This window comes from Pseudorasbora parva, chromosome 24 (genome assembly GCF_024679245.1).
Source record: "Pseudorasbora parva isolate DD20220531a chromosome 24, ASM2467924v1, whole genome shotgun sequence".
Classification (NCBI taxonomy): Eukaryota; Metazoa; Chordata; class Actinopteri; order Cypriniformes; family Gobionidae; genus Pseudorasbora; species Pseudorasbora parva.
Genome location: NC_090195.1, coordinates 20,575,928 through 20,598,981, shown reverse-complemented (window position 1 = coordinate 20,598,981; position 23,054 = coordinate 20,575,928). Strand labels below are relative to the sequence as shown.

Here is a 23,054-nt window from a genome sequence, read left to right as displayed (position 1 = left end):
CGTTTTGAGTATGTATTTGAAAGTAAAAAAAATTTTTTTAAAGTGTGAGAATATGCATCTGTGTTTATGTAACCTACATACTTTGTAGTTATCAATGTTGAAATTGATTCACGTAAAAACATCAACAAAGAAGCACCACGTGTGGGTGTTTAATAATTTAATATTATCCTTTAACTAGGGCTGTGTTGAAAAAATCGATTCACCGATTCTGAATCGACTTTCATATTAATTTCTAAAGATCGATCCGTAACTCAGAGGATCGATTTAATCAAGTAGAGGTAACTGCAGACTGGAGCAATGGGCGTGCCATGAGGTCGGAAAGGAATGGGGCGTGCCGCGAGTAGTTAGGCGTGCCGTGAGGTGTTCTCGTCTTTTTACAGTCTATAACCAGGACGCGAAAAGCTTCCTGATCCGCATAAAACCGAGCCATAAACTGAATCACTATAATTACACAAATAATTATACAAGACAAAATACATTTCTTTCACTCTAATGAACTAGGGAGCTGATTGAAGACGCAGGGCATGTTACCTTCGAAACCTTCTGTATGGCGCGGGTTACGTGACGTCATCACCACCGCGACTTTTTTAGGATCAATCACTAAAAAAACATTCATACTGTTTGTGATAAATGCACTTTTTTAACACATCACTTGAATATATTAAACATTTTTTTTTTGTATTGCCCTTTTTCTATTTCATTTTGGACTGACTTTAAAATAGATATTCCTAAAATAGAAATTCCTAGTATTAGAATTTAGAACTTCATGGCATTTTACTTTGTTTCCAAAACCCATATTATACTTGAAATGTCTGTACTTGAACTAAATAATAAAATAAAAAATAATTAAAAAACAAATTATTATTTTAAAGATAAAAATGTCTCCTGACACTATTAAAGTCATACTAATTTTGTACTTTCATTTAAAGTAGGCTACACACAAACTAAAAGTAATATTATTTTTATAATAATGGTACATCAAATGTATTTGCTGTATATACCGGTATACTTGTTTGATCAAACACTCATCATTATAATATAAAATGAAGTAAAACCGGTTTAATAAACTACTTTTAAAGGTGAACTATGTAGTATTTTTGCAGTAAAATATCCAAAAACCACTAGGCCAGTGTTATATATTTTGTTCAGTTGAGTACCTACAATATCCCAGATGTTTCCAACTATTTGTAAATTGTGAGAAAACTGCTATTTTAACTAAGGACAGGGACGTTGCAGCATTGCATTTGAGGGAGTCGCCTGTCAATTGCGTCATATCTGCGTTACCCTCGGTTTCGGCTTTTATTTGGCAGGAGCGCTTTACTCTTACCAGTGTGAACAACTGAACGCACGGAGTAACGTCATAACATCGTTTTAAACCCACTTAAATGTATCTAATATGATAAACAGAGCTCCATTACCTCAAAATCATAACCGGAAGAGCGGATCTGTGCAGGCGCCCGGCAAATGAGTCCCGTCCCGTCATAATAAAAGTCCCGGTATTCACAAGGCGGGTATTTGTTTAACAATCGCTCCAGCAGCTTTGCTCAGGTCCATAACACTCGGTCCTGCTCTGCTTTAGACTACAGTAACGTTAATAACCGCATGCATGAACGTGATTTCTGCCCGAGTCCTATTTTTCACCGGCTGTGATGAGAAGACCACATCTCCCAAGATGCTGCGCTCACACTTTGCGTCATCAAACTACGCATTTGTTTTGCATAGGCGCCCTCCAGTGGACAAAAGCTGCATAGTGCACCTTTAAGTGACATTAATCAAGTAAGCAAAACAAACAACATTTTATCTTTATATATTTATTCAATAGTCATTTTTACAATTAAGTTTTTTAAAATGTCAGTCGAATTTGTCATCAAAAGCTTGTGTTCTAAGTCAAAACTCATTCCTCCACTGATTCATGCGATAGTGAAACTAAGGTTACTGCTGATTGGCCAATGCAGTCACCAGGAGGAAGCTCCTTTGACCAATGAGAAACCTCTCACCACGCCCCTACCCCCTGCCACGCCCATTACTCCAAGCTGCAGCTACACTGTCTCGATTAATAATAGGCCTACATTTTCCCTGTGAATTTTAATTTGCCGTGTCATTGAATTCACGCATGCGTGCGAGGTGGAAGGACATTAAAACAACGAACATGGCAGCTTTGAAAACTCCAGAAACGCCGCATACAGAGAATACTAGATAAGATAATCAAGCTCTTACTGAAGCTCTCGTCACTATACCGCCACCGCCGTGCTGAAGAAGCGCTGCGGACAGACCCGAGTTTTCCTCACTCTTCCACTTCTTTCATTCCGCCATGGTAAGAACCGCCACGGACAGAGAATACTAGAGTAAATAAACAAACTCGAGCCGAAGCTCTCATCACCGTTCCGTCGCGCTAAGAACTGTCGCGGACAGAGAATACTAGAGTAAGTTAGACGAGCGAACACGGGCTGTTGGATATTTCAAGAACGCGGCTTACGTCACAGCCGTTCTCACTGCAGCGCGCTCTAAATTACAAGGAAGTTGTAATGGCTGCCCTCTCCACAGCGTGCGTTTGCTGACTAGAGCACTCTGGAAAGGGGATTGTTCTTTACAACCATAAATACTCCATTAATTTGCAGTTGAATGTCTATAATAATAGTATCAATATGTTTCATAACTACAGTCCTGTAATTCAGGTAACAGCTGGAAAAAAATGCTTTCTTCAAAAACACTTATCTAAATCTCAAAGATCGGATCAAATCGAATAATGATAATCGATTCAAGATCTTGAGAATCGGAATCGAATCGATTCTTGAAATTTGAATCTAAACCCAGCCCTACCTTTAACAATACATGAGTATTGCAATGTTGAACTCCATCATATTGCCGGAATGATAATCCGCGGCGTAAAGTGAACGGCACACACACACACACCACCGCGTGTGGCGAAGCAGACGTAGAAGTGAGGTCCCGTCTCTGCACCTGCACAAAACGATACCATGCAGGCTTTTCTAACTTTTTTTTTTGAGGAAACCTGTGGACTTGATGTCCTGACAGGCTGGACACAATAATTGTCCATGACAATGATAAATTGAAATAAAAAAACTACCGAAAATACACTGATTCCTACTGAATACCAACCTATTCTGCACTGAGCCAATGCAGAGCTTGGCACGCGACTCCCTCTTGTGATGTAAAATTTTACAAACGAAACTGCCACTGTATCTACTAAATATGTGCTTATGTCTTTTAAAAACATTTTAAATCCTGCATTACCTTTTCATATGGCATTTTCATACAAGGTTATATATTCATCTTGACATTTTTTTTACCTGCAATATGCTCTTTAAGGACCATCAACCTCTGCTATAGCCCAATTAATGCCAGACCATGAATACTTAGCCGTGGTTTTTATACAGTTTTCGGGTCCAATGTGGATTGGAATCAACACCGCCTGCTGTTTATTACAATGGTTTTGAAAGTGGCATGTTACCAAAATAAGTTTTTTGTACTACATTATTACCAGCCAAGTATTTGTTTCCTGTATTATGTTGGTTCATACAATAATTCTGGTGAAAAAGCCCCATGGTGCCCTTGCCTGTGCTGTTGTATGTCAGTGGATGGTGTTTTTGAAGGCGTCACACATCTTCCTGTCTTCATGGGGGGTTTGGTTTGCTCCATGCCTGTTGCCTTTTCATATCCCCTCCTGTGACAAGTCTCATGTAGGAGGTCTTCACCCCCTGATGACAAACCTTTTGTGATCAAGCGGGATGCTTTGTGGTATCATTTTGTCATTTTCCTTTACTCACATTTGTGGAAAAAGCTCCCGCAATGGGAAGGGATTCGACACAAGGAGGGGTAAACAGGAGGAAGTATCCATGTTTTCCCTTCTTTCTCAGGGGTACAATGTCCTGGCTTCTGCAGAGGTTAAATCTGTGCCACCGGCACATGAGAACGTTTCAGGCACTGGTTAATAAAGTGCCATTGTCCCGTTGACCAATTTGACTGTGTCTTCTCCCCTTTTAGTAGAGGGTGTTTTTCACTTTCTATTGTAACTAGGGGTGTAACGGTATGCATATTCGTACTGAACCATTTCATAACTTCAGGTATGGTGCCAAATGCAATTTAACAGTTAACAGTTGGATTGTGCGGAACATACTTCAATCCGAGTTACCACACAAACATGTTATGTATTAGTCAATTTTTTCACGAAATTGAAAAGATAAATGCATTTTGGACATTCTTTAATGTGACGTGACAGATCACAGTATAGGCGCATCAGTTCAAGCAGCAGCACAGAACTGCGAGTGAATGCAGTCATCTCTTCCTAGTCTAATAAACATGAATCAACATCAAGGTATTTACACTAAAGTTACTGAAATATATCATAGGTCGTGTAATCACTCAGTTAGTGTTTCAACGGCAGAAAGACGCCAATAAAACATTTACATTACATTACATAGCATTACATTTACCTCAGGCAAGTCGCTCAGTGTCCATCAGCTTGTTAGTTCGCTAGAGAAATTAACTTGTACGTTAAGTATATGCACTATATTAGCATATTGATTATATTTTACTTAACCTGTTAGTGATGTCTTGATTATTTAATGTATGTTTAAATAAATCTGTTATGAAAATGACAGCCACTGTGTATGAATTATTTTTTTATAATTGATTTAGAAGTTAAAGGAACACAGAGACTTTTTGGTACTTTAGCTTATTCACCATTTCCCTCAGAGTTAGATAAGTCCATACATACCATTCTCATCTCCGTACGTGCCATAACTCTGTCTGATGCACCCACCACTAGCCTATCTTAGCACAAAGACTGCCGGTAAATAGCTCCATCTAGCATACTGCTCAATAAGTGACAAAATAATGGCAAAATTGTCCGATTTACATGTTGTGATGTGTATAGTTACATTTTGTACTAAGACTATTTTTGCATCTGAAAATAGTCCCCAGAACGCTCTCTTTGCAAGCAGGTTGTCACAATGGTTTTGTTTTCGGAAGTTAGCCTATTTTCAAGCAATGTGTAATATCATTGTGCCTGTTGCACCCATAGTATGGCAGCAAAGTTCCTGTATTATTACGCAGGAGTGAGAGTATAGTTCCTAGCCATATCTGTCTAGAAAATTGCAACATTTCATTTTCCGTCGGTCTAAGTATGTAACTACACATCACAACATGTAAATAGGAAATTTAAAAGGGAAATAGTGACTGCACCTTTAGATTGAGGGTTACAATTTACTTTCCAGTAGTTTTATTTAGGCATCTGACTGGACAGACCCATCTGTGGGTTACTTTTATCATGCAGCTGGAGAATCTATAACACCTGTTAGCGTGTTTATACTCCCTTTAATCCTCACAGGATTTTCAGGCCTCTACACTGAAAATTCACAAGTGATGTCCATGTCAATGAAAAGAACAAAACTGCGGTCGGGGCCTCCCGTTAGCAGTTAAAATGGCAAGAGATAGATTGGAGTCATCAGAGGCCCAGCATGTGCTGCTAGCTCTTACGTTATGTTAGCAACACACTGATGATCAATCAATGATGAGAAAGGGAGATAGTCTGGCGTATTGCCTGGATGTTAAAAAGCCTGTCCAGGTGACTAATCAGTCAAGACCCAGTCTATCCATTGCTTCTGTGTTTACATCTATGTGCTGCAAGCTAGTTCACTTGTCGGCCCAAAGTATATTTACTAAATCCATATTTAAAGGTCCCGTTCTTCGCTTTTCCATCTTTCAAACTTTAGTTAGTGTGAAATGTTGCTGTTAGAGCATAAATAATACCTGTAAAATTATAAAGCTCAACGTTCAATGCCAAGCGAGATATTTTATTTAACAGAAGTTCCCTTTCAAAGCCTACAGCGAACGGCCGGTTTGGATTACATCCCTGCACTTCCTTCAGGAATGACGTCACTAGAACCGTTTGTTGACGAACCCTCCGCCCACAAGAACACGCAAAATAGGGGGCGTGGTCTTGTTGCTCTCCCACGTGGAGAAGAGCGCGCATTCAGCGCTTGCATCTCTCCGTTATGGTAAGAGGCGGGACCTTTCTGGGCAAAGTGCGCTAAGCTGCTGTCCAATCACAACACGGGAAGCGCTGGCCCAATCAGAACTCGTTACATATTTCTGAAGGAGGGACTTCATAGAACAAGGAAATCATCAGGCCGTTTTTAGGACAGAAAACAGCGCTGTACAGATAAGTAAAGTGTGAAAAAGACTGTTTTTTTTACACGCGAAACATGATCTCATGTTATATTGCACACGGTAAACATAATCAAAACTTTGAAAACACCCGAAGAACGTGACCTTTAAGTTTTGACATTACGTTAAGTGTATACGTACAACCAAACGGGTAGACCTTCAAAGTATACTCATTGACAAATCCGCATTCGAAAGTCTTTAGTGCTCATCAACACAGACATCTAATATTGCTGCTGCGTCCAGTAGTTTGTAGTTGTTCCATCTCTCGTTTCTTATTCAACTGTGAAACAATGGCCCAGGCCAGGACCAAACGAAAGTATACAAATATATGTATATACTGTTGAAAAAAACAGGCTACTTGCGCACAGCACGAGTACCGTTGATGAAGTGCTAAAATCGTGTCACGTATCCTGATATATCTGTCATATTCTTTGGAAAATAATACTTTGACTCATTAAAGTGGCCCTATTTTACTATTTTAAAGGATCCTAATTTTCTTCTAGAGGTCTCTAACAAATCGATTTACACGGGTCTAAGTAAAAAAAAAAAGCACTTAATTTTCTAATAATATAAATTACAGCATCACCTCTTGTCTCACAGTGTCAGTTTAACAGTTTGATAAAGGATTCAATCTCTCTTAACCCCTCCTTTACTCTGCTCTGATTGGTCAGATGGCCCAGTCTGTTGTGATTGGTCAACTGCTTACAGTCACAGTGCATGTCGGAAATGACACGACCATTACCATATCTGAATTTCATCTCTATTGGCTTCCTTAGCACTTGTTTACACGGTGACATGGGCATCGGTGGTCAAGTCCTTATTCTTTTGGAAGAACATGCAAGTGGATTTGCTTCTGCAGTACAGAAAGCAGTCTTCTTGACATGTTGACGACACAAACCCAACTCGTCCAGGCCTCAGGTACAACTGAACAGTGTTTGAGGGCGGGTTAAAGTAGACGTTCGTTGGCAGCCAATCAAGACTATAGGCTGGCATTATGCAAATTGGTTCCTAACTTACGTAGGTTCAATAACAGACAGTTTAAAATCTGTTCTTTCTTTTGGGAGGAAATAACTCCATTTGTCATGCACTTTGATCTTAGAAACTTTGCAGACCTTTTCATTTCACAAACATCTATACACATGAAAGGTAATATCTAAAAAAGCATAATAGTTGCACTTAGTAAGTGGCACACACTCCTAGGATGTGTTGACATTTGGCACTTTCGGTACTATTAAAACGACCCTGATGTGATTGCTTTGTTAGTGCAATTCAACATTATATCGCACATTTATCAAACTCTTATTATTTTATCAAGGAAAAATATTATCTTTTTATTGCCTAGTCCTTCATGCAATCCCTAAATGCTTCATTCATCAAAAGCATACCAATGACATTTTTCACAACTTTTAAAACTGTAGAGAAGATCATCCTGGCCAATGCTGAAACGCAATCCTACATCTGGGCTAAGGAACTCCGCTCGAGATTTGGGCGTGAGCCTCCTCCCGTGGGAGTCGAGGTGGATTTGTGCTTGAATAACTACAGGAAGGGAGTCTTGCCTTGTTTTTGGAAGGATACATGAGCTTTTGTTAGAAAATAGTGTGTTTGTGATGAGCCATGTGCGATTGAAACTTGAGGGAGTAGTAGAACTGATCATTAGTAGTAGTGTTGATCACAAATCAAGTCATTTGTTAACTATGTTCCAAATGAGAAAGAGTTTTCACATACTGGCGTCGTTCATTTCATGATGTGTAAATGCTTTCTTCCCTTGGAAGTGTGGTAGATGTTGATTGATTTCGATGACCTCACACATGAATGTGTAGCTCTTTCCTTTGAATTGACAAACTACAATGCAGTTCTTTGGAACGGGAATCTAAATAATGGCTCTCCCATCTGATGTTTTCTTTGAAATCTCGGATCAATTAAGATGACTTGCTGAGAAGTGTATTCTGGAATCACAAATGCAGTCTATTAAAAACTTGGAAACGTCACCTAATTGCTGAGCTAGTGTTGGGTTGCTGTATCATGATGTATATGTCGTGTTCTTTGAAAAGTAATACTTTGATGACTCATTAAGTCTTAAAGGGATAGCTGAGCCAAAAATAAAACCAGGTAATCCTTTACTCACCTCATGCTGTTCCAAACCTGATTTCTCAGTGTGTTGCTCCCCACTGACCCCTTCACTGTATGCACGTCAATATCATTATCATTATTTTTCCTAATAAAATTGCTATTAAAGGTGTAGATACTTTTGCTTGTCTAGTAAATACTTCTTGTTGTAAGACTTTTTTGATGTTTGGACTAGAAACAAGACAAAAATGCTAAGTAAGAAAAGCATTTTTTGCAGTTTAGATTTTTAACTCCAACCGTTGCTCATAATGCATGCCAATGGGGTGTATTTCTATGAGAGTAAAAAAACAGAAATACAAATCCATATAAAATCCTGTGGCTCGTGGCCACAAAATTTCATTTTTGGGTGAACTATCCCTTTAAATGCTATTTAACTTCATTTTTTTTAAACGAGGTTTTCTGTGCTGCTTTGTTTAACTGAGAACAATCTAGACACACATTTTTCCTCAATATGGCTCATGAAATTATTACTACACTGTAAAAAAAAAAAGAGTCAAATTTTGAACTTTTGCAGTACAATCGACTTGGATGTTTAAATTATTTCAATTTAGATTATGGTAAATGGTAAATGGACTGCATTTATATAGCGCTTTTATCCAAAGCGCTTTACATTTTTGCCTCACATTCACCCATTCATACACCGACGGCGATGTCAGCCATGTAAGGCGCCATCCAGCTCGTCAGGAGCAGCTGGGGTTAGGTGTCTTGCTCATGGACACCTCGACACTTGGTCAGGTGGAACCGGGGATTGAACCACCAACCTTCTGGTTTGTAGACAACCTACATGAACCACTGAGCCACTGCCGCCCCGGCAGATTATGTTAAACTGACTTTAAAAAATGAGTTACATCTTGTATAACTTATTAAAAAAAGTTTAACATTTCTTATCTTATTTTGATGAGTTAAACCAATGTAAAAACATATGTTGTCATAACTTATTGAACTTATCATTTTTTACAGTGTATGCTATAATAATAATAATATGAATAATATTTCACTGTAAAAAGGAAAAAACTAAAACAATTAATGATCATTTTACATTACTTTTTCTTAATTTCTTAATTCTTGTGTGTTCCTTGAAACAAAAGGCCTTTCAAGGAATTTTTTTTTTTTCTTTGGGTGAACTATCCCTTTTAAATGTCACAACAGTGTCTTTCTGATTGTGGTTCAATAGGCTTCAGTCAACGCTCTCCGACTCATTTCGCAGATTAGCTGTTCTTGAAACCACATCTTCAAAGTCTTTTTCAAAGTCACTCGTTGTGATCATTTTGAGTCATTCCCTGTCTCTTTTCATCATTCCTTCTTGCTCTGTTCTCTCATCCTGTCTTCAGGCGGCCGCATTCACACGAATAAATAAAAGACAACACTAATGATTGCCTTCCAGTGGGTTTCTCTCCCTGTCCTCTCACTAGGTGTTCCCGCTTTGGCTTGTGTTCCTTTCTAATGCAGACCAGACAGGCCTGGCTGGTGTGTGTGCTGATAGATTATTGGGTCTAATGTGGCTCAGAGTGTGTCAGCAACGACTTTCCCACGTTGCACAAAGGGGCCTCCTACGAGCCGGGGCCACAGCCACTCTCCCTGCACCTGTAACCAGAAAATCGACCGCCCCAACATCCTGGCTGGGTCCCATGTTGCACTTGGCATTTCCTCCAAGCGTCTGGGACCACGCTTGACATGCAAGGGCAGGCTCCGCCTCCCTCAGAGGGGCTGTGGTCAGTCGAGCGCAGAGCCCCTTGGAATTCTGGGAGAGAAATGCTGAATCACCGTTGGAGCAGACAGGAGACATGCAGGATGCTGGCGCAGAGATGTGGCTCCGAACACACATGTGCTGGAATGATTGTACATCCATTAAAAAACCATAGACAAAACCTCCCACTCAGTTTGAGGAAATCAAGGAAGGATTTACCATAAAATGCCGGTAGACACATTTATGATGCAGAACTGAAACAACAACAACAACAACAAAACAAACACATGCTAAATTATCAGAATTTAACATGTTTAAATACTATTGTTTTATTTAACTTTATTTTGTTTTATTATTCTTAAAGGTGTTTTATGTAAAATTCAAAAACCACTAGGCCAGTTTTATATTATTTTTATATTTTGCTCAGTTGAATACTTACAATATCCCAAATGTTTCCAACTATTTGTAAATTGTGAGAAAATTGCAATTTTAACCAATGAACCTGGACGTGTGAGGGAGACGGCGTCAATTGTGCCATATCTGCGTTATCCTCGGTTTCCGGTAATATTTTACAGAAATGCTTCACAGTAGTGTCACAGCAGCCGCCGAGCGAACGCACAGAATAACGTCATAACATAATTTTCAACACACTCAAATGTGTCTAATATGATAAACAGAGCTGAAATGGTGCCGGTGACTGTGGCATAATAAAAGTCCCGCTACTCGCGAGGCGTGTTGCATTCATCTTATTAACAATCGCTCCAGCGGCCTTGCTCAGCTTCTCATTAAACTATGCCTTTGTTTTAAATAGGCGACCTCTAGCGGACGGAAAAGTTGCATAGTGCACCTTTAAACCATAAATATTAGATGATAAACTTGTATGATAAATTTGCCGTGGCAACTAACTGAAATAAAATAAGTTGAAGTAATAAAATACTAAAATTAAAATTAAAATACATTTAAGCTAAATTATAAATAATTAAAAAACAAAAACTAATGAAAATAAAAATACAATTTGAATTGAAGTTAATAAAACTAAATCTAACTAAATTAATACCAATGCTAAAATAATACATTTCTAACAGTTTTAGAGTTTTAGTGTTTTTAAAAAAAAGTTTTCTCTTAAATTTTTGGAATTGCTTTCACGTCTGCAATAATCTGCCTACTGTAGGTCTTGCTTTCCAAAGCATTCCTGAATTGCAATCATTTAAGTTCAAATCTGTGCTCAAAAATTGGGTTGACAGTTAACAGGTTGAGTTTAAATATTATTATTTTTAATTATTATTTATTATTTAAATATACTATTATTTATTATTTAAATATATTTATTATTGTATATTAAAAAAATATACAATTATCATGTTATTATTATTATCATGCCCCCTATTATTATTTTTTGTTTAACTATAGCTTTTATTTACTGGATTTTTATGGAACATATTTAAAATATAAGGTTTGTGCTGAGCTTGTTATTGCCAGAATTAAATACAGATACATTTAATGTCTTGGAGACCCACATTCATGATTTATGTGGTTGTACTAGTTACTCAGTCATTGTGGAATTATTATGATATAATTTTATTGGGCAGGGATATAGTTTCTGCGTTTCATTATCATGCATGTAACGCTATCTTTTCTTCTTTCCTGGTGGCTTTGGCATGCCCTTTGATTTCAACATCTCCCAGATGGCTTTAATTGGTATCAAATCTAATATCACATGCCCTACAATGAAATGGAAGTTCTCTATTAGCTGAAACTAAATAACTGGAACATTTACGGAAAAGTATATGTAGATCAAATGACCCTTAGTTTAGTATGATTCAGTACACTGCACATGTCTGTTTCAGTTTTAGACTTTTTCCTCTGTTCAAGTTTAAACAATCAAGAAACATTTAAGCATAGGATTTTTAACAGTGACCACTGATGCAGTTTTCTGCCTATAAGGTTTCACAACTGTATTACACATTATAAACATTTATGTAAAACCCATTTTACTTTTGTAATCAGAGGTAAAGTACTGTTCAAAAGTGTGTGGTCAGTAAGATTTTTGCCACCTTATTGTACCAGGTTGGATTCCCTTTTGACTTCAGAACTGCCTTCTTTGTAGCATAGATTCAACTAGGTGCTCAACATTCCTCAGAGATTTTAGTCCATGATAGCATCATGCAGTTGCTGCAGATTTTTCGGCTGCACATCCATGATGCAATTCTCCAATTCCACCTCATCCCAAAGCTGCTCTATTGGATTGAGATCTGGTGAGGCCATTTGAGTACAGTGAACTCAAACCAGTTTGAGATGATTTGAGCTTGACATGGCATGTTATTGTGCTGGAAGTAGCCATCAGAAGATGGGTACACTGTGGTCATAAAATGGAATGGACATGGTCAGCAACAAAACTCAGGTTGGCTGTGGTGTTTAAATTAAGCTCAATTGGTACAAAAGCCCCGTTTCCACCGCAGGAACTTCACCTAGGAACCAGGAACTTTGGGTGGTACTCGGTGTGTTTAGACTGCAGGAACCAGGGTCTAAATGAAGTTCCGGGTAAATATTTCCCCCTCCAAACGGCCCTGCCTGCGAGGTAGTACTTTTTCAAAGTTCAGGAACTTTCGAGCGCGGGACTGGGGCGCTGAACATGCTGATTGGTTTAGCATTTTATTTCAACCGGCATTTTTAAAAGTCTTTTGCGAGGTGTCAAACTGCATGTGACAAAATGATTGCGATTGAAAGTCATCACATGTAAACACCAGATCAGTTTAGATAACGTCTCATGTAAACAGTCCACTAAATCTTTCAATCGGAATGACAAAAAAGTGTGCTTGTAAACGTGGCTAGTGTTGCTCAAAAATGATTACTGTACGTCACTGACTTGGAGGAGCAGTCGCGCACAGTCCTACATCACCGGACTTATCTGCCTAATCTTCACAGAACTTTATCCCGGTGGAAACGCAGACAGTTGCAGGTCTGGGGGGAGAAAAGTTCCTTTAAAAAGGTTTCATGGTACAAATTGTTCCGGGTAATTTTGGTGGGGGCTTAAGTGTGCCATGAAAATATCCCTGACATTATTACACCACCACCGGCCTGAACCGTTGATCCATGGACGGATCCATGCTTTCTTGTTTTTTATTCCAAATTCTGACTCTGCCATCTCTGTCACAGCAGAAATGGAGACTCATCAGACCAGGCAATATTTTTCCAATTTTCTATTGTTACATTTTGTTGAGCTCGTGTGAATTGTAGCCTCAGTTTCCTGTTCTTAGCTGACAGGATTGGCACCCGGTGTGATCTTCGGCTCCTGTAGCCCATCTGCTTCAAGGTTCCACATGTTGTGCATTCAGAGATGTTCAGTTGTAACGAGTGGTTATTTGAGTTTCTATCACCTCGAACTAGACTGGCTATTCTCTTCTGACCTCTGGCATCAACAAGGCATTTTTTTTCCCCACAGAACTGGATATTTTCTCTTTTTTCAGGAAATTCACTGTAAAACCTGGAGATGGTTGTGCAAGAAAATCCCAGTAGATCAGCAGTTTCTGAAATACTCAGACCAGCACGTCTGGAACCAACAACCATGCCACATTCAGGGTGTTTTAACACTGGCAGTTTAGTTTGAAACAGGGCATGGTTTGCATTAAAAATTGGTACCAAACACAGAGACTACCTGGTGGTCTGAATTTGGATGCAGTGGAACTGTGGTGCGATTCGACTCGAGGTGCACACTTGTTCAGGAAGTAACATAACATGTGCTTGTGTTTTAGCCAATGACTTAAAAAAACAAACACATGTAGTAGATTACAATGGTGATGATTTACCTTCTATACAAATGAGAGTGAGCGTGAAGTGTTATTGTGCAAGAGTTCAATCTGAGGGGCAAATAAATGGCTTGTAATCCGCTGTCTCCTTAAAAGATTTATTTTGCAAGCAGCAGAAAGTCGCTGCCTTGCAACAGACATACAGTAGACGGAAATGTCAAATGAGTATAATAGCACCACATTTATTAACTAACAAAATAACAATATATTGACCCGCTTACTGTTTTCTATTAACTAAAAGTTTGTGATGACGTAAAATGAATGCAAATGCATCAGGGTTTGATAGAATCTACACCATTCTGATGCTCAGTTTTGTGCTTCAGCAGATTGTCTTGACCATGTATGCATCACAATCAGCTCCCTAGTTCAGTAGTCAGGGCAATGATCAGCTAGTCGGCCATTTTAAGGGCTGTCTCAATCAAATAATCCTTCCAGTGCACTTAAACGTTCGCTCCCTAAAAAAAATCCCACAATGCACTGCAAAACCCAGGGTGCATCGATGCTCACTGGCATGTTCCCTTGACGGAAGTTCTGAATTACCAAACTTAAAGGGGGGGTGAAATGCTGTTTCATGCATACTAAGCTTTTTACACTGTTAAAGACTTGGATTCCCATCCTAAACATAGACAAAGTTTCAAAAACTAATATTGGACGTTTGATAGAGTATTTCTGTGTCAAAAATACTCCTTCCGGTTTCTCACAAGTTTCGGAGAGTTTTTTTCGAGTATGGGTCTACTTGACGTTAATAGAACGGAAGGTCCTTGTCTGGGCCGTACGGGCTCTTCTCCCGGTAGGGTGCGTGCGCACGCGCGTCACTAGAGCGAGAGAGAGGAAATGCACGCTGTAAACAGTCTCTCAGCTGCAGATCCAGTCCTCCGTGAATGTCGGTTATAGTCCGCGCCGCGCTCCACTTTATTCCTATGGGTGACGTCCAGCGACTTCAACGCTTCAGCACAGCATTCCGGGAAGGCAGCGCTACATTTGAACCGATTTGAATGCAGAAATGACGGGAAGCTTCACAACATCGCTTTAGTCGCGTCTCAAAGTGGATTTCCATCATTCACTGCTGTCACAGGACTTCACCAAATCATACAAAAGAAGTGTGTTTTTGACGGAGCGGTCCCAGCGATAAAGGTTCAGTCCTGCTTTGGAAGCAGCCGGTGAGTAAATCTGCTTCAAATGTCTCTGCTATTGGTTATCGTCGCGTGAGTAAACATCAGTAAACGACACGATCGCGTGCTTCGTCATTCAAATGCGCTAACGGTTACTCCATTGTTGTTCTGTATAACGTTACACTATTCTGACTCTGACGTGCAAAACCGTTTTGCTTGCTACATCTAAGGTCTAGTCGCATACAATAGTCCATAAACCGAATCATGTCCTCATAAACTGCTTGTAAAGACACAGAAATGTTGACCGGTCCCTAAATACAGTACATACCACAGAGACGGACGTCCTGATGTTGCCGTTTCTCCTGTTCAATTTATTTCAGCCTCAGATTTGATTGTGGATCATTATCTGTATTAGCTGAGATAGCCATGGGTTTCTCCACGCTTGAGGACGTCACCGCTTTGCGCGCTTGTCATTCTTTAGCTCCGCCCACACGATACGCCTCCAGGCGCTCGTTTTTTTTCCGGAAAGACTTGGTACAGCCTATATTTCTTTTATAAATATGATAAAACTAAAGACTTTTCGGAGATATGAAGGATGCAATACTACTCTATAGGTACTCAAGATTGACATGAGATTGACTGAAACTGAGTGTTTCACCCCCCCTTTAAATGAGCCAACTCACTACACACTTTGTTTTTAAAAATAGAAACCATTATTTTATTATATTCCAGCATAAACATGCACCATTAGACATATAATAAACATAATCTAGCTAACGTTTATAATTTATAATTAAATGTTGCACTTCAGTATTATGACATGTGAAGTGAATAAAACTGATTATCTGCATTACAGCACCTGTTAGTGGGTGGGATATAATAATAATAATAATAATAATAATAATAAAAATAATAATAATAATAATAATAATAATAATAATAATAATAATACACTTTATTTGTAATGCCTTTTTCATTTTAAAGAAAATCTCAAAGTGCTACAAAGGGAGGAAAAATAAAATAAAGTATTTAGGGTAATTACGAAGAAGTTAAAATCAACAACAACAACAATGTAAACACAAAGAAAAAGCAATTTGAACATTGAAAGACTTTCTTAACAGGCAACTTTGTAGTCAACGCATCAGTCGTTTGTGGAGTCCTCAGATGTTTAGAGAGGGCTTTCCACAGGCATGGAGCAGCGGAACAGAAGTCTCTGTCCCCAGTGGGGCGGGTCTTAGTCCTAGGGGGATGTTTGTGGAGCGAAAAGAACGTGCTGAGATGTCACGATATAACAAGCGGATAATCCTCAGCGAATCAGTCCTCATGATGTGAAAGAGACAAGACAGGGCCCACAGCTGTCCAGATAGAAGGGATGGCTTCACCAGACCGGGAAAAAACAAACTTTTGCCAAGCACTTCTGTGTAACAAGGCCGCCGTAGGAGTCCAAGTTCTTGAATAACTGATAAACATGATGGAGCATTGTAGTTGTTAAAAATACCATCAGCTGGGTGGCCGAGTAGTTCATTATGCCAGTCACACAAACTTCACGTATATCTTTAAATTATGTCTTTCATTTTGTCCTCAAAGTTGATGTGTAAGAAGTAGAAAAATGGGCAATCGTAAGGATTTGAGTGAGTTTGACAGGGGCCAAATTGTTATGGCTAGACGACTCAGAGTATCCCCAAAACTGCAGCTCTTGTGGGGTGTTCCTGGTCTGCAGTGGTCAGTATCTATCAAAAGTGCTCCAAGGAAGGAACAGTGATGAAGCGGCGACAGGGTCATGGGCGACCAAGGCTCATTGATGCAGGTTGGGAGCGAAGTCTGGCCTGTGTGGTCCGATCAAACAAATGAGATCCTGTAGATCAAATTGTTCAAGAAGTTAATGTTGATTCTTATTTAAAGAAGTCAGAATACACAGTACAACTTTTACAAGGATAATGTGCCCTGCCACAAAGCTAAAATAGTTCATGTATGGTTTGAGGAGAACAACAAAGAGTTTGAGGTATTGACTTGGCCTCCAAAATCCCTAGATCTCAATCCAATCTAGCATCTGTGGGATGTGCTGAACAGACAAGTCTGATCCATGGAGGCTACACCTCACAACTTACAGGACTTAAAGGAGCTGTTGCTAACATGTTGGTGCCAGATACCAACAGCAGACCTTCAGGGGTCTAGGGAGCCCATGTCTTGACGGGTCAGGGCTGTTTTTGCAGCCAAATGTGGACCAACACAATATTATTCATACTATTATACCTGATCGGTGAATATGTAACAAGCAAAGTATTTATCATAATGTACTTTTAATAACATTATAAGTAATGGCAGAAAGATATCAGCTCTGCTGTTGTTCATAAATACCAATAGTGATGTTGTTCCATGAGGACGTTATCACGTCACTGGATATCACTGTGCCAGTGTGTAGTGAGCCTTACCAGTGTCCAAATTCGTGTACACGATATATTGATTGACAAGGTAGGGAACTGATTGAGACACGCTCATGTCTATCTGTCTAAATGCACTGAGTTGCTGCCATGGGATTGGCTGATTAGATATTTGTGTTAATGAGCAGTTGAATAGGTGTACCTAATAAAGTGGCCGTTAAGTGTGTTTCACAATGATATAATAATTTTGATTCAATAAATGTAGCCTTGGTGAAAATAAGAGGCTTTTAAAACCATGAAAAAAAATCGCACTGATCACAGATTTCTGAATGATTCTTGATGGATACAATCAAGTGACAACTTATATTTTTTCTGGGTTTCACTCAGAAATGCATCAAATTATGTTAAAAGTAAAAGGGGTTGAAAACAGTTAACTTTCGCAAAATGTACCATTTACTTTCATGATCTGATGTATTTCTGAGTGTCCAAACACATTTTGACCTTGTTCTTGAGCGTTGTTGATGCATTTTTAATTCCCCAAATGCTGATAAGAGCTAAAACCGTGAGAGCGTGATGATTTTGGAAAGCAGCAGCTACTTTTTAGCACAATTCGGTCCCCAGACGCTGCAGAGGAGTGTGAATGGGTTCTCCCCAGCAAGGGAAGGGGGAGAGCTGACGCTAGGTCAGTCGGTACCGTTCCTCATAAAGGCCTTAAAGTGCAAACAGACCCTTAAATCTGCCCACTGAACAGCGGCCTGACAGCCCTGCATGGGTGAGCCAAAGTTAAGATAAAGAAAGCTGGATATATGTGAAGCCGCTTTTGTTCCACGCTCCTTCGCTTGGAGCCAATGGGAGTCATTATTTCACCAACTCATTGTTATGTCATTGACCCCACGGAAGAAGGGCCCTTTAATTTCACCATTTATTACTCTACCAATATTGTTCGGGTTCCACCTCAGAAATAAATCTGTCTTTTTTCTAGTTGTTTTAAAGCTTTGTACACCACTCCCATCAGCCTTTGTGTCTTTAGACACTTACTTCATTGGAGCTCTGTGACAGCAGAATGAAGGGGGTACATAGTAATGTACGATATGGCTGCATGCATAGCCATATTGGGCCACAATGCGGTTGAGTCTTTTATCTATAGTTTTGATTTGTTTAGTAGCGGTGCTTTAATTGGTATGGCAACAGTTACGCTTTACTTCCTTTAAAGCATATTCGGGTTGTACACATTCAGATAGATGTCCTCGACTGTTGCCTCACATCTCATGCTGTAATACTGTAAATATACCAATTTTGTTTATTTAATTGTGAATGCTTACATCCCCTACTTTTACATTTATACTGTATTACATTTAACGTCAGCAACGCTCACCTAAAGTAAACTAATAATTGAATAACATGGCTTTAGCAAATCTCAAAAAAAAAAAAAAAAAAAAATATATATATATATATATACTGATACTGAATATCAACTTTTACACACTGCATGATTAAAGGATTAAAAATGAAAATTTACTGATGATTTTCTCACCCCCATCTTATCCAAGATGTTCATGTCTGTCTTTCTTCGAAAAGAAATTAAGTTTTTTGAGGGAAACATTCCTGGATTTTTCTCCACATAATAATCGTGGATCGTTCAGAGCCCTCTGAAGCCCTTTGAGCCCCTTTGAAACTGGGTCTTCAACCCGTTGGTTGCCGTTGAAGTCCAGTATGTGGAGAAAAATCCTGAAATGTTTTCCTCAAAACACTTAATTTCTTTTCGACTGAAGAAAGAAAGACATGAACATCTTGGATGAGATGGGGGTGAGTAAATTATCAGGAAATTGTCATTTTGAAGTGAGATCTCAATTCAAACATTCAAGTAATCTTATTCCTCAATTACAACGATTTGTCTATGTCTGTGAAGCCTTTGACAAGTACAATTACAGAGGAACATTTAAATCTGCGCTGGCACTGCCACTGTTCCAGAGAGAGCAGTTGTCTATATGTATGAAACAGCTTCAGAAATAGTCTTTTCAACCACACAAGATCACCATTCGCATGGAAAATTGGTAATGTGAAACCTGTCTCCTCAAAAGAGTTTTTTTCAAAGCAGCAGAAAGCTGCGTTCATGCGATGCACATACAGTTGATGCAACTGTCTTTGTGTCACTCTGCTTTGCATAATGGCACCAAAATAAATAAAAAAACACCATGTTTTCTACCATTCTCCCCTTCCGACAATGTAAAGTCATTATCTTGATGGTTCTACAGATTATTTACAGATTAGATTCTAGCAGATTTTCCTTGGGATTATCACATGAAACGAAACAATACCCAATCAGAAAGGGAGCTGATGGAAGACTATTGATGGAACAGTAATTTTCACACCATCTCCACAAATTCATCTAAACATTTTCCTTTTTCCCCTGCAAAGGGGGGAATGCTTTTTACAGAAACTATAAGAGCTATTGTTAATTTACTTTAAAGTCACGTTTGAGATGTTTTGATGTGAGAGATTTCGCAAGATTTCCCGCTTTCACAGACGGGACTCTGTTATTTGTGAAAGGAATCTGTTCGTGTGTGGTGTGTTTTCCTGGTCACATCGCAGCACTCCACACTAAAGGATCAAAACGGTTAAAGGTCCCGTTCTTCGCGAGTCCATCTTTCAAACTTTAGTTAGTGTGTAATGTTGCTGTTAGAGCATAAATAATACCTGTAAAATTATAAAGCTCAAAGTTCAATGCCAAGCGAGATATTTTATTTAACAGAAGTTCCCTTTCAAAGCATACAGCGAATGAATATCGAACTAAATGTTCATGAAAACGAAACTAAGAATGAACATAACTAAACCTAGCTGAACTTAACCATGACATTTTGTCGTGCCTTATAGCATTTCAAATGATATATTTTTGTTTTTAGGGTTTTACAAAACTGTATGGAATTAATTCATATTGATAGTTTTATTCGGATGTTATATATGCCATTTATTGATTTTCGGCCATGACAGGAATTGAATTATCAGTTTATCTCATTGGCCGGAATTGTAATTGTGCTGCATTCTTGACAGCATGGCCAGGAAAAGAAATCCTTATTTATTTAGCTTCTTCCTTTATGTCACAAGTCATGTTTTTCCCGTCATTCCACCCAATTAGCAACCGGCATGTTTAATTCATTTCCTGGTTGTTTTCAATCGTTTCCATTCTAGAGCTTGCACAGTAATAAAACTGCCAAGTTTCGATAAGATAATCCTCTTATAATTCAAAGGGCTTTTTTTCCCCTTTTACCTGCCTTTTTCTCTTTCACTCAACCTTTCCTTCTCTGTCTCTTGGCCCTCTCCCAAACCTAGGTACCATTACCCAGTGCCTAAGGTATTTTATGTGCAGCTGACAGTGGGGAACAACGAGTTTATCGGAGAGGGGCGGACTCGCCAAGCTGCCCGACACAATGCGGCCATGAAAGCCCTTCAGGCCCTGAAGAACGAACCCATTCCAGAAAGACCACCTCAGGTAACCTGTCCCACCAAACAGAACACACACGACACAGCCATTCAATCTTTAATTTCACATAGCATCTTAAGAAAATCTTACATACACTCTTAAACACAATCTTTTCTTTTTGTAAGGAAAAAAATGCTTTTATTTAGACAGAATGCGTTCAGTTAATCAAAAGAGACAGTGTTTCTAATTCAAATAAATTCTATTCTTTTGAACATTCTTTAAATCAGAATCCTGAAATAAAAATTATAACGTTTTCCACATAAATATTAAGCAGCACAACTGTTTTTATTATTGGTAATAATAAAGGTTTCGTGATCACCATGTCAGCATATTAGAGGATTTCTGAAGGATCATGTGACACTGAAGAAAATTTGGAATAAACTCCATTTAATATGTATTGAAATAGAAATAAATATCTTTTAAATTGCAGTGATATTTTTTTATTAAATAAATGCAGCCTTGAGGAGCATAACATTATTTAAAAAAAAAGTAAATTATTCAAAGAAATTTGCAATTTGATGCATTTTAAATAATGGTCTCAGACATTTTATGTGGTTTCCAGTGTCCTGTTTTTCAGTCTCTGCTCTTGAAAGCCTATCATGCTCTACATATTCATAACTTATGACAGGTAAAAGTGATATTCAGGCTGAGGATATTTAATACAACCCGACTGTCCTGTTTCCTCATCATCTGTCAATGTTCACAACATCTCCTCTGAGCTTCAGTCTAGCTTCGGGCTATCCTTCAAAATACTAATTTCTCCCACCGGAAATCATATTACATTGTGCCCCAAATGCCTGGCATCGACCAAGGTTATTTAAACCGTTGTGGCGCCTCTCCTGTTTGCTCTTGTCCCCCTTCTGTCTCCATAATGAGGGCTTTGTCAGACACCTTTTCCGTGTATTGCTTTACAAATTGATACACACTGTACCTCAGGGCAAAACTGTGTTTGTCTGCATGTCTGCTCACTGCTGTACCAGATCTCAAACCTCGAGGATGAGTATCATGCTCACATAAACAAGCACACACACACACACACACACACACACACACACACACACACACACACACACACACACACACACACACACACACACACACACACACACACACACACACACACACACACACACACACACATACACACACACACATACACACACACACATACACACACACACAATGGGTCTCTTTCACACGTATTTGTGCGCACATCTTGACTTTTTTTTAATCAGTAAATGTGTGCACATGCTCGCTCATTTAGAATAATCCAGATTCTTTGACATTAGAACAAGAATAAGAGCAAGTTTATGTGCGTACGCACATTGCCACATTTTTTGCTCTTAAGTAAGGCCATTTACGCAGTTATTAGTCAATGAGAATCATTTTATCAATTGACTCTTATATAATAATAATAATAATAGATTTTATTTATAATGCACTTTTCATTCTGAAGAATCTCAAAGTCCATCAAAGGGAATAAATAACAACAAAAACAACAATAAAAAAATGAATAACAAGTACAAACATAGAATAATTAAAAAAAAATCAACCAATACAGACAACTGAACAAAAACAGAGCTGATGGTGAACAGAAAACAGAGCTGATGGTGAACAGAAACAGAGCTGATGGTGAACAGAAAACAGAGCTGATGGTGAACAGAAAACAGAGCTGATGGTGAACATAAACAGAGCTGATGGTCAACAGAAACAGAGCTGATGGTCAACAGAAAACAGAGCTGATGGTGAACAGAAAACAGAGCTGACGGTGAACAGAAAACAGGGCTGATGGTGAACATAAACAGCGCTGATGGTGAACAGAAAACAGCTGAAGGTGAACATAAACAGAGCTGATGGTGAACATAAACAGAGCTGATGGTGAACAGAAAACAGAGCTGATGGTGAACAGAAAACAGCTGATGGTGAACAGAAAACAGCTGATGGTGAATAGAAAACAGAGCTGATGGTGAACAGAAAACAGAGCTGATGGTGAACAGAAAACAGAGCTGATGGTGAATAGAAAACAGAGCTGACGGTGAACAGAAAACAGCTGATGGTGAACAGAAAACAGAGCTGATGGTGAACAGAAAACAGAGCTGATGGTGAACAGAAAACAGAGCTGATGGTGAACAGAAAACAGAGCTGACGGTGAACAGAAAACAGAGCTGATGGTGAACAGAAACAGAGCTGATGGTGAACAGAAAACAGAGCTGATGGTGAACAGAAAACAGAGCTGATGGTGAACAGAAAACAGAGCTGATGGTGAACAGA

The 23,054-nt window shown here is 38.9% G+C and overlaps 1 protein-coding gene across 2 annotated transcripts in view; it reads left to right on the top strand.

The window, feature by feature from the left end:
- The window catches only part of stau2 (staufen double-stranded RNA binding protein 2), a 149,926-nt gene that overhangs the window by 32,042 nt on the left and 94,830 nt on the right, over window positions 1-23,054 (top strand). For both annotated transcript variants that reach the window (XM_067434823.1, XM_067434822.1), the window contains exon 6: window positions 20,633-20,792. In XM_067434823.1, the coding sequence (XP_067290924.1) occupies window positions 20,633-20,792 (160 nt within the window). The remainder of the gene's footprint in view (window positions 1-20,632; window positions 20,793-23,054) is intronic.